Below are 13,376 nucleotides of genomic sequence, written 5' to 3' on the forward strand. Positions count from 1 at the left end.
ATGCATCCCGCAAAGATTGGGGAGCCCATCTTTTAGACTTAAAAACCCAAAGTCCCTGGTCTCCCAGAGAATGTACACACCAAATCAACCTCCTGGAACTTCGAGTGATCTGGAGAGCTTTACAGACCTTCTCTCCACAGGTCCGAGGGAAAAGCCTCATGGTATACACAGACAACCAAGTCTCAATGTTCTACATAAACAAGGAAGGAGGGTCTGGTTCATGGAACTCTGCCGAGAAGCTCTTCAAATACTGTATTGGACGGCAGCAAACGGAATTACACCTCAAGCTACTTACCTGCCAGGACTGGACAATGTCACGGCAGATCGTTTAAGCAGAATCTTCCATCCACACGAGTGGACCCTCAATCGGGAAGTAGCTCATTCGATCTTCTAATGCTGGGGTTTCCCATCAGTCGACCTCTTTGCCAGACAAAACAATCGCCCAAGCAAACTTCATTACACTCCAGATGCCTTCCTCATTCCTTGGACAGGGGGCCTACTGTACGCCTATCCCTCCCCCATTCTGCTAATCTCCAGGATGATCCAGAAATGCATCCAAGACATAGACTTGATCCTCATAGCTCCAGCATGGCTAAAACAACCTTGGTATTTATTTATTTATAATTTTTATATACAGACATTCTTACATTAAAATGCAAATCATACCGGTTTACATAAAACAGAAAAAGCAGGAAAAAATATTTCCATAGTCAAATACAGAGAACATTTATAATAAAATTGTTAACAAAGGCATAAGGTAGGAACTTGAAAAAAAGGTTACTTAACAGAAAACGTAAAAGAAAAAATATTAAATGGTATGCGTATCTCATGCGTCTCTCTCCATATGCCAGCCAATTCCACTAGAAAATCACCCACATCTTTTGACTCAGGAGGGAGGCACACTCCTCCATCCAGTGCACCAATCCCTCCATCTGACAGCTTGGGGATTGAAAGGAGTGTATTAACCCACTTGGGCCTTCCTTCGTACCTAGAGGACATACTGATTGCCTCAAGAAAACCCTCTACTAGACGTAACTATGCAGGGAAATGGCGCCGATATATGAAATGGTGTGCGCCGCGACTAGTCCCTTTCTCATCCACAGCGACCCAACTGCTGGAATACCTCCATACCCTCTTCCTTTCCGATTTAGTGTATGATTCTGTTCGAGTACACATCAGCGCCATTGCAGCCTTTCATCACTGTCATGAAGGTCTCCTATTTCTAATCATCCTCATCTCCAGATTCATGCGAGGCATGTTACATTTAAAACCACCAACGACAAAACCACCCGTACCATGGGACCTGAACATTCTGTTAGAGCAACTCATGGCTTCTCCCTTTGAGCCTTTCGATTCCTGCCACATAAAATATCTGACCTGGAAAGCAGTATTCCTTGTAGCAATTACATCTGCACGGAGAGTTAGTGAGCTGCAAGTTTTAGTTCACTATTCTCCTTATTTGGAGTTCTACCATGACAAGGTCACTATGCGGCCTCACCCTTCTTTCCTCCAAAGGTCAAAATGCCGTTTCATTTCAGTCAATTACATTTACCCATCTTCAAACCAAAGCCGCATCTTAATCACCGGGACAAACTCCTGCACTCATTGGACTGCAAAAGAGCTTTGGCTTATTACAAACGGAGAACCTACTCTCCATCCAGACCATCTGTTATCCCTTTCCTTCAGTCCAAACACCCCAGGTCAGCCTGTTTCTAAAAGAACCATAGTGAACTGGTTGTGCCATTGCACAGAATTCTGTTATATTAAACATTCTGCCAAGCTTAGCAGCAAACCAAAAGCACACCAAATATGTGCCACAGCAACCTCAGTTGCCCATTTATGAAAAGTACCATAAGTAGACATTTGCAAAGCAGCAACTTGGTCTTCTCTTCAGACCTTCACGTCACACTATTGCATTAACAAGTAAGCTTCTACAGACGCCACACTAGGTAGAGCAGTCTTGTCAAATCTTATTACTTAGGACTGTCTACTCAGCTTAAGGGTTGTCATCCAGAACTTCATAAACATCCTATATGGATGCAACCCGGGAGCTTGGGACTCCCAGACAGCATGGCTAATTCAGCCCTGCTATCGACGGGGGAAAAAGCAAGTTTGCTTACCATAAACGGTGTTTCCGTAGATAGCAGGATGAATTAGCCTTGCGATCCCTCCCACCTCCCTAGATAGTCCAGGACTACTCTACATTTAATTGCTATACACCTCGCTTGGTTACAAAGAGACTGAGGAGAGAAACGGATTTGCGCGGGAAGACGACCGCACAGTTAAAACTGTCACTACCTGAGAGAAACTCCGCCTACTTCCCGGTCAGCTTGATGCTCCCAGACAGCATGGCTAATTCATCCTGCTATCTACGGAAACACTGTTTACGGTAAGCAAACTTTCACTCTATGGAAAGTTGTGCTGAGTCCTTCCTTATTACTTTCTCCATCCCTGAGTCCCCCATCTATCTTTCTTGCCTCACTACCATAGTCTAGCTAGCGGATGCAGTGTTACACTGGCTCTGTTCCCCAGACTGCTTACCATGTTTCCTTCTAGCTGCGTCTGGGGCTGCTCTAAGGCATTCTACTTCCTGCTCTATTTGGACAAATCCTGGATGCCAGGATGTGATTCCTAGGCACCTTGTCGACCCAAAATCTAAAATTTGGATAGTCCTTTAGCAAGAGAATAAGATTGCATAGTATTGCTTACACTTTATTAAATGATGTAATTAAATGAACAACTCCTGGCTAGTCCTGGCCATTTAATTGTAACACACAGACATTCCAAATCTCATTGTTTTTACGGTAGTTCCAGTGGGGAACTTGGACATGTAAAAACCAAGGTATATGGAGGAAGTAATTTTTAAAACTGATGCTTTGAGTCAGTAATGATTTTAAAGCATCTCTTAACCCACTACTCACAATATTGCATGTTTGTTGCAGTCCCTATTTCTACTGCAGGTTAGTCATGTACATTGATGCCTGCCGCAGGTTGATAAATTGATCTTAAATTACTTAAAGCTGTATTTTGCATGCAGATCTCTGAATTTGTCCTCATCTGAAAACACAGACTGCATGTAACAAAGCAATATAAACCCTGTCTCCTTTTAAATAATGGGCCAAAAAATAAGTAGATAGTTGAATCGATATTTGAGGGTGGCAATCTTTTTAGCTTATTTTCGTAGCCAATGGTGGGCATTTTGAATTTGTCCTTATGAAACTAACTGCAGTGCAGTGAGCCTAATTGGTAATGGTTTCTGATTTGTTTACAGGTGTTAGAAATGCTACAGAGATTTAAGGACTCCAACATTAAACGTGAACGAGAGGTGTTTAACTGTATGCTAAGGAACTTGTTTGAGGAGTACCGCTTTTTTCCCCAGTACCCAGACAAGGAGCTGCACATAACGGCCTGTCTCTTTGGCGGGATAATAGAAAAAGGACTGGTTACATACATGGCATTGGGCCTTGCCCTGCGCTATGTTCTTGAAGCCTTGCGCAAGCCTTTTGCATCCAAAATGTATTATTTTGGTATTGCTGCACTAGATAGATTTAAAAATAGGTGAGTTACATTGTTCTTGAAACTTTCTTAAAATGTAAAATGTTTTGCTAACTTTTATTCATTTATTTTGATATATGAATATTTTAACATCACTTTTATAAAGTAGTAATTTTAGATTTTATTTGGGTACTGGTTAAAGCATATATGAAGTCAATGGTCTGTTTTACGAGGGATGGGGGAGGGGATGGATAATTGTCCTTTTTGCTTAATGAGATTATAGGTTTTATATATAAGTTGGGTATTAGAAATAGTTTTAACCTAAGTTGGGAATGGGGTAGCAGTGGTTAATTAGGATATTTTATAACAAAAGTACCTAATTTAACCTGGCCTCTTTGTATATGTAAAACTAAGCAAAGTAAAGGGCTTCTTAGCAGTTGGAGTTCAGTATGGTGGCCACCGTATTGTGTTCTTTATTTACATGCATGCTCTTCCCTGACTGACGGATATTCTTGCTGCTGATAGATTGAAGGACTATCCCCAGTATTGTCAGCACTTGGCTTCTATTAGTCACTTTATACAGTTTCCCCATCATCTACAAGAGGTGAGTGTTGTCCATTTCAAAATCAATTCTTAACATTAAAAAAAAATTGTGGTGCTCAGAAATTTTTGCCTGTGAAAGTTGGACTGTGAGGGAAATTGAAATTCTCACCAAGACAAGTCAGGCAGTTCTAATTAGTTTTTCCTCATGTTACTGTAGTTGATTGTAGCCTTGGTTGCAGGGGGGCATATTCTTTTCAAGCTAAAGAAGTATTTGACACTTCAGTATTCAAACATCCAAAGACTGAGCACAGATTGACAGCTCCTGGTTATGTGCAGTCTGTTTTGTGTTATGGAAACCTATCCCTTGCGATTTTAACAGAAAAAAATGCTGCGCATTCAACTTCAGCCCTCAAGTTGACTTTAACTTGTCCCTTGTCCCAAGGATAAAAGGATAAGACTTTATTCTGTGAATTATCAAAGCCTCCTGAAATGCATATATTAATGTTTGAAAAATAAACACTTTACCCAAAAGGTTTTGAATGGTGGATTTTAATTTAATTCATGTTCTATTGTATTACAAACAACTTTATCAAAAAGTGGCTTCAGGAATGCAATAAACTGAAGAGTTGAGGGGTGCATTTTGGATTGGGTTATATGTGACTGAGTGGAAATGTTTAACTGCTTTAATTTCACTTTCTCTCCAAGTAAAATCTGTTCTGTATTATAACTGTTTGAAATTTTGCTTTTTTTCCTGAGGGTGAAAATGTTTGTTAGACATTAACAGTTTTATGATAAATTCGACTTGTTTGTGGGAGAGTGTTGTCCAAAAACATCAAAGCCCCAAACTTGGAAGTATGTTTGTTATATCTTTTGTAAATGAAATGCAAGGTGGTTGGTTGTCGTATATATATATATTTTTTAATTTCTCTTTTCAAGGACTATAAAACTTAGTGTTTTGTTGCTTCTTTTCTTCAGTACATTGAGTATGGACAGCAGTCTCGAGACCCTCCTGTCAAGATGCAGGGTTCAATCACAACCCCTGGAAGTATTGCACTTGCCCAGGCTCAGGCCCAGGCCCAAGTTCCAGCCAAAGCTCCTCTTGCAGGTCAAGTCAGCACTATTGTCACAACTTCAACCACCACTACTGTAGCAAAAACTATTACCATCACCAGACCAACCGGTGTCAGCTTCAAGAAGGATGTGCCAGTAAGAGCCGTGCTGCTTTTATTCAACTTCTACAAAGTGGGATTGAGGATACTTAGTGTTTCTAAGTTGCAGTACTAGTTTGTTTAAACCGTTCACTTTTCACTTAATAGTTGAAATATTCCTTAAGATTTTTTTATTCTGATTAAGAGATTTGTTTATAAAATTTGTGTGAACTTCAGCTATTTAGCCAATTTCTATATACTGAAATTAGTATTCTGATTATCCATGCTTTGCAAGCATTGTAGCATTTGTAAAGCATAAACAAAACATGAATTTGAGAAGATCCAGTGCATACAATTTTTAGTTTGGCATGGCCATAAGATACATGCTTATTTAAAAAAAAATAAATAAATAAATAAATAAAATATGTGACAACAAATCAGAATGAGGAAGCAGTATATAAAAAAAAAAAAAGCCAAAATAATTGGATAAATCTAGCAAGTTAAGCTATCTTAAAGCAGCAGTGTGGAATGCCCAAGTCTGGCAGCCACCTTGATTCATGCTGTGAAGTCTGCTTTACATCACATATGACTAGGAGTCATGATTTTTTTAGTTTTCAAGTGGCTCCTTTTTATGTTTGATTCTATCTTTTATAGCTTTATTTTGAGGATGATTGCATGTTTCACTGTTTTTGTCATCAACTGAAAAGCCCAATAATCCACAATGAAGTAACAAAATTCTGCATAAACAAGTGTGTTGGGGTGGGGCCTGGGTCATTAATTATGCAAAGTAGCTGACAGGATAAGGAATTAATGAGACAAAGATACATCTCACTGCTGTTTATCTCCTAGGGATTGACAGTATTTTAGCAGACTCATTGTTAGCACTTTCAGCCTCATAGAATGGTTGCTTCACCCTGCTATAATGTGCTCTCTTTCAGCCTTGGAAAACTCTAACCTTAGGCCTCTTACATCTTTGAAAAACCACAAATTTTCCCAACCCTGATCATTCAACACAATGTGAATCTTTATCCTAACCTACAGTTAGCACCATCTGAATGGGTATTGAAAGCCAATTAATTTCTTCTGCTGAATTAACTAACAGGCCGATACAGTAAAGCGCGGCCGCGGTTACCCTGCTTCTAACCCGCTTCTAACTCACAATTTGGCCGCGTAAGTCCAACCTGCAATTCACTATCCCTTTTAACTCATCCTTACCGCTTCTTTAAATCTACCGGTAACCCTTTCCGCGCGCAGCATGTATATGAGATGTAAATGCTCCAATTAGCTATTCCCTCCCATACAGTAATGTGCACCCCGATTATCTCCTTTTTTAACCTGTAGTTTTGCCGCGCGTTTAACCTGCTAACTTACCGCCTACCCTTACCCCTGCGTTAGTGTGGAGCATCAGGTCAGAGAGACGAAATTTCATGGGCAAACGACCCCCTCACCCCCCGGGACCCTTACCCTGGAGTTAGTGTGGTGTGACAACAATAGAAACATAGAAATGACGGCAGAAGAAGACCAAACGGCCCATCCAGTCTGCCCAGCAAGCTTCACATAATAGGCAGGCTCCGGTCAAAATCCCCCCCTCCCTAAGCAAGGCGCAGGGCGAAAATCGGCTCGACATGTCATTAAAACAAAAGTAAATAAAGTGTAATAAAAGTAAACTTACTGCATGTGAATTTTCTTTGAACAGTCCTCTCTCCCCTCCTCCTGAGGCGCGCACTGCTGCTCCCCTGCCTCCCGGGGCAGCCGGCGGCGAAAGCGGCTTCCAGCAGCCCCCGCTGGCGAAGGTGGATGAATGGATGCCCGTATGCCTGGATGAATGCACACCCATAGGCGCCGGCAGTCGTGCATTCATCCAGGCAGGAGCCAGCGGGCGTGCATTCATTCACTCACCTTCGCTGGCGGGCGTGCATTCATCCAGGCGGAGGGAGCCGGCGGGCGTGCATTCATCCAGGTGGAGGGAGCCGGCGGCGAAAGTGGCTTCCAGCAGCCCCACCGGCGGTGAATGAATGCACGCCTGTGCGTGCAATTTGGGTGCTCAAGGCGTGACGTCACGGCGTGTGACGTCGGCGTTCGCTAATGCACAACCTTGAGCGCCCAAGTTACATGCACAGGCATACACAGGCGTGCATTCATTCACCTTCGCCTGCGGGGGCAGGGGAGCCAAAACGGCTTCCAGCAGCCCCCGCCGGCGAAGGTGAATGAATGCAATTTGGGCGCTCAAGGCAGTGCATTAGCGAACGCCGTGACGCCAAACGTCGTGACATCACGCCTTGAGCGCCCAAATTGCACGCACAGGCGTACACAGGCGCACATTCATTCACCTTCGCCGGCGGGGGCTGCTGGAAGCCGCTTTCGCCGCCAGCTGCCCCCGGGAGGCAGGGGAGCCGCGGTGCGTGCCACGGGAGGAGGAGAGAGAGGACTGTTCAAAGAAAATTCACATGCAGTAAATTTACTTTTATTACACTTTATTCACTTTTGTTTTAATTTTCGCCCTGCGCCTTGCTTGCTTCGGGACTCGCAATCCCCGATGCCCGAGCGTAGGAGAACCATCCACTTCCTGGTACCTGTCATTTCAAACGTCATTTGAAATGATGTTTGAAATGACAGGTACCAGCGCACCCAGGATACTGTGTAGGCACTGTATAGCACTCTATACAGTAAAATGGATTGCGCGGGCCTAACGCTTCACGGACGCTTCTTGGACGCGGCTTGCATTTGCATGCTATTTAAATACAGTATTGAACGGTAAGTGATCTGAACTGTGCGTGCGGCAAACGCGGGTGTGCCCGGCACTAACGCACCTCTTCCTACCGCTCCTTACTGTATCGGCCTGTAAGGTTGTTTTATCATTGTGAAAATGCTGTACCAAGAAATCTTACAACTTTAAATGGAAAAGGTTCTTGAAGCAAGAACCTTTTAACTGTTCCTTTTCAGTATTTAACTATCTGATGCAGATTTTAAAACTAACTCAATCACAGTTCATCTCTTTGAGATAATCACAGTGATACCTGAAGTCTTAGTGGAACTGACACATGGCTACTTTCCCATAAGGTGACTGTATAGTCATAGCTTAACCATTTTACAGTAATCTAGATTCATGAATGGACTAAACCCTCTTAAACTTCCAGTGAAAGATCCTCCTCCTTGAGATCTAAATATAGTTCTTGCTTAGCCCTTGCTATTTCAGCCTCTAGCAACAGCAGAATTAAAATTCCTTTCCTGGAAGGTTTTGTTTATAATGGTAGTAACTTCTGTCCACAGAATAATCAAATTACAAAGATTAGGCTCTTATGCTCCTTATACTCAAATTTTCAACAGAATAATTTTGAAAGCTCATCCTAAGTTTCTATCTAAAATGGTCTCAATTTCATGTAAATACACTTTGTTGCCAGCCTTTTTTTCCCAAGATCACATACCAATACTGGCGAACAGGCTTTTTAGACCTTGGGCTACAGAAGAGCTTTATTTTATTTGGAGATTAGAAAGTCTTATAGACTGCCCTTACAACTAGGCATCTCCTTCAATCCAATCACAGAGGTATTAAAAAAAAAAAATAAAAGAATCTGTGTCCACATGGACTTCTGGTTGAGCCTAACAATAGATTGTAAACACTCTGCTTTGAAGTACTGAAAGGCAAAATATAAATAAAAATGCAATCAGGAAAACAACTTCAAAATAAGGTAAATAGCCTCGCTTTGGACATCATAGCTTCCTTATCTCTTCTTTTCCCAGCTTCCATAGTCTGCAAGACTGCCACCTGGTCTTCTATCCATACATTTATAAATTATTACTGTCTAGAGAGTACTTCACATCAAGATAGTTTCGGCCCAGCTGTTCCCAAGAGCTTATTTCCTAGCGTGTAGCAGATGGACTCATTACAAATGGGTATAGTGTGCTTGTGCTAGCAGTTGGAGACAGATCTGACGTCAGCACGTGGTACATATACCCCTGCAGGAAGTGCAGGCGCTCAGTAATTTCCGTCTCCAAAGCAGTTTGGAGCTACCTCACGCTCGCTGAGTGTTTTTCCAAATTCTAACGACTAAATTCATAGAAGAATCCTACCTGAAGACGAGCCCCGCACTCCTGCGGTGATACCATCGGGTCCCTCCCCCCAGTTGAGTTTCCCAAGGTGATTTCCGTGGTCCCTCGGAGGTACGAGCCTCGATCCGGTGGCCGATTCGTGGCAGGGACCTAGCCCCCGAGTGAGAAGGGCTCGGGCGCGGCATAGAGGCGGCCTCGGTCCTGATCCGTTCGCGGTGAGGACTTGGCCCCCAAGCGAGATGAGTTTGGGCGCGGCCTAGAGGCAGCAGGTGCACTTCCTCGAGCGCGGCGGTGACGGTAATTACCCTCTCTCCCCGCAGCCGGAGACCGCCCAGGTCGCAGCCGGGAAGTGCCGAAGATCAGGTAAGGCGTACATCTTTACTTTGCTGGTCTCAGAGGAAGCGAGGATTAGCGGGGTCTGCCTGTGTGGCAGCCCGCCTAGGAGGTCGCCATTTGCCTGCCTGCTCGCCGTCACCATCTGCCCTGGTTCGCCACCTCGCCCTAGCGCTCAGACGGACTAGCGCACAGGCGACGGGCGCGTAGGATAGGCGCCCGAAACTAATTGGGCGCACGTTGCTAGGCGCACGTTGAGAGGCGCACATCTTCGCGCATATTACAAAGCACATAGAGATAACAGACGCGATGGAGCGTATGAGAGCCCATGCGTCTGCAGAGCCAGCGCCTCCAGAATCAGGCATAAGAGCTCTAGGCCTCTGCTCCGCATGCCACCTCAGAGCCACACAGAGCGAGGAAGCAGACTCCCTATGTGCCCAATGTGAGGAGGCCCTGAGAGTTCCAGGCCAGGGCCGGTCCCAGCCCAGCGTAATTGCTAGTTCCTCAGGGAACACACCAGACCTAGCAGGCTGCGGTGAGCAGCCAGGGAACCCTAGAGACCTGGTGCCCCTAAGGCTAGAACCTGCTTCGCTCTCATGGGTGGAATTATTCAAGGGGATTCACGCCTTTGTCAAGATGCAGTCTGATCCCCGAACGGACCCGTATGTACCGGATGACCCTACCCCTGGACCCTCAAGACCTAGGCACGGCCACCCGCCACCCGGAAGCCCCACTTATGGGGATTCAGATTGCTTTGTGGAAGAAGAAGAGCTCCCCGAGGAGGGAGAACTTCCCTCGGGGATAGAGCCGTATCAAACCATGAGACGCTTCTTTCTTAAGGAGGATCTCCCAGACCTGGTCTCTCAATGCCTGTCCGAGCTGGCTATCCCGGGCCACGGCACCCCAGGGGAACCTAGAATGAACCCCCTGCTGGAAGGCCTTTGTCAAATGGCCCACCATTTCCCCCTCCTACAAGCAGCACAGCAGCTAATTGATCTCGAGTGGAATGCGCCGGACGCCTCATTCAAAGGGGGTCGGGCCTTGTCTGGCATGTACCCCCTGGACCCGGCAACCAAGGAGCTGCTGGCGTGCCCCAAGGTAGACTCCATAGTTTGCGCAATTGTGAAGCGCACCACCATTCTGGTGGAGGGAGGGGCGGCCCTCAAGGATGCACATGACCGGCGCATGGACGCCATTCTGTAACAAGTCTTTGAGGTGGCAGCCATGTCCCTACATATTGCGACCTGCTGCACCGTGGTGACGCATTCCTGTTTATCACAAGCCAGGAACAACACCCCGGGAGAAGAAATGGAATCAGCCCTCTCGTTCCTCACTGACGCTGCCTCTGACCTAGTCCGTACGGCAGCCAAGGGAGTGTCATCCTCAGTGGCAGCCAGGAGACAGCTCTGGCTACGAAATTGGTCGGCCGACGACTCCTCCAAGACTCGCCTTACAAGAATGCCCTTTAAGGGATCCCTCCTGTTCGGCAGCGACCTCGAGAAACTGGCTAACAAATGGGGCGCCTCTCCATTGCCCTGTCTACCAGAAGACAAGTCAAGGAGGAACCAGCGCCCTTTTCCTAGGCCATCCAGAGGTAGAAGCTCTCAACGCTTCAACCCTTACAGGACTCGCTACCAAGCACCTCGTTCTCAGACCAGGAACCAGTCTTTCGGACCAGGCACAGCAAGCGGGGAACTGGCTCGGGTTCGGGTCCCGGTTTTACCCCACAATGAGAATCAACCGACCCATCTGGGGGACGAAGCCATAGGGGGCAGGCTAACCCTATTCTACCGCAGGTGGGTCGAGATTACTTCGGACCAGTGGGTCCTCGCCATTGTCCGGGAAGGGTATTACCTGGACTTCATTCACCTCCCTCCGGACAAGTTTGTGGAATCTCCTTGTCCGCCCCTCAAGAGGGTGGCACTGGAAGCTACCTTGGGAAGGCTCCTGTCCCTAAAAGCCATAATCCCAGTGCCTGCATAGGAGATAAATTCTGGGCATTACTCCATTTATTTCATCGTGCCCAAAAAGGGGGACACCTTCAGACCCGTCCTGGACCTCAAGTCGGTCAACCGGCACTTAAGGGTCCCTGGATTTTGCATGGAAACTCTGCGGTCAGTCCGAAGTGCCATACAGCCAGGGGAGTATCTCACATCCTGGATCTGTCAGAAGCTTACTTGCATATCCCAATCCATCGGGATCATCAGCGCTACTTACGCTTCAAAGTCTTGGGACAACACTTTCAGTTCCGGGCTCTACACTTCGGGTTAGCCACTGCGCCACGGACCTTTACCAAGGTAATAGTGGTGGCGGCGTCAGGAAGGAAGAAATTCTCGTCCATCCCTACCTAGACGATTGGCTGATCAGGGCAAAGTCACCGGAGGAGAGACACCAGGCAACCAACAGAGTTATATCTCTTCTGGAGAGCCTAGGATGGGTAGTCAACATAAACAAGAGTTCCCTACAGCCTTCGCAGTCGCTGGAATACCTCTGAGTCCGATTCGACACCCAGGGAGACAGTCAGCCTGACCTCCAAGAGGAAATTAAATCTCCGGAATCGTTTGCAGACTTTGCTGAGCGCCACCCGGCCCACAGCTTGGGATTACCTACAGGTCCTCGGCCTAATGGCCTCCACTCTGGAAGTGGTACCATGGGAGCGGGCTCATATGAGACCGTTACAAGGCGCCCTTCTATCTCGCTGGAGCCCACGATTACAGAACTACACCGTGCATCTACCTCTACCGGCCAGAGTACGGCATCAGTTACGGTGGTGGCTGCAGCCCGGCCACATGAGCCGGGGGTCAAAAATGTCCCCTCCAACCTGGACCCTGCTCACTACAGATGCCAGCCTGAGCGGTTGGGGAGCACACTGCGAAGAACTAACCGCCCAAGGGTAGTGGAACAGAGAAGAGTCGGGGTGAAACATCAACCGACTAGAGGCACGGGCAGTCAGGTTAGCATGCCTGCGATTTGCCCACAGACTTCGCAACAGAGCAGTCAGAGTGATGTCGGACAATGCCACCACAGTGGCATACATCAACCGACAGGGCGGAACCAGAAGCCGACAGGTATCCTTAGAAATAGCCCCCCTGATGGCATGGGCGGAAGCAAATCTCCAGGAGATCTCCGCCGTCCACATCGCTGGGACGGACAACGCCACGGCAGACTTCCTCAGCAGAGAAAGCCTAAACCCGGGGGAATGGCAGCTGTCGTCCACGGCCTTCCAGATGATCACGGATCAGTGGGAGATGCCGGGCATGGACCTACTAGCTCAAGTACCCAGATATTTCAGTCGCAGGCGAGATCCTCTATCCCATGGCCTCAGGAGATCCTGCTATATGCCTTTCCCCCATGGCCCCTGCTGGGTGCCATTATACACAAGATTCAGCAGCACAGAGGCCTAGTTCTTCTGGTGGCCCCGGACTGGCCAAGAAGACCCTGGTACGCAGACATGAGAAGACTGTTGGCAGGGGATCCTCTACTCCTGCCTCCTTACAGGAACCTGCCGCGGCAAGGTCCCATCCTCCACGAGGATCCAGCTCAATTCTCTTACGGTCTGGCCATTGAGAGGGCTAGACTGAAGAAAAGGGAATACTCGGGGCCGATAATAGATACACTCCTCCGTGCACGCAAGTTCTCCACATCACTAACTTATATAAGGATCTGGAGAGTATTTGAAGCCTGGTGCGAAACTCACAGCACCAATCCACATGCTGCTAAAATCCCCATCATTTTGGATTTCCTGCAAGATGGGCTCCAGAAGGGTCTGTCCCTCAATTCAATCAAGGTTCAGGTGGCAGCGCTATC

General features: G+C 46.7%; 1 protein-coding gene across 1 annotated transcript in view; it reads left to right on the forward strand.

The window, feature by feature from the left end:
- Positions 1-13,376, forward strand: part of CNOT1 (CCR4-NOT transcription complex subunit 1) — a 987,642-nt gene that overhangs the window by 508,462 nt on the left and 465,804 nt on the right. Inside the window, 3 exon segments of the mRNA XM_029609242.1 lie at positions 3,272-3,558; positions 4,021-4,099; positions 5,014-5,244. Coding sequence (XP_029465102.1) covers positions 3,272-3,558; positions 4,021-4,099; positions 5,014-5,244 — 597 coding nt within the window.

This window comes from Rhinatrema bivittatum, chromosome 7 (genome assembly GCF_901001135.1).
Source record: "Rhinatrema bivittatum chromosome 7, aRhiBiv1.1, whole genome shotgun sequence".
NCBI lineage: Eukaryota > Metazoa > Chordata > Amphibia > Gymnophiona > Rhinatrematidae > Rhinatrema > Rhinatrema bivittatum.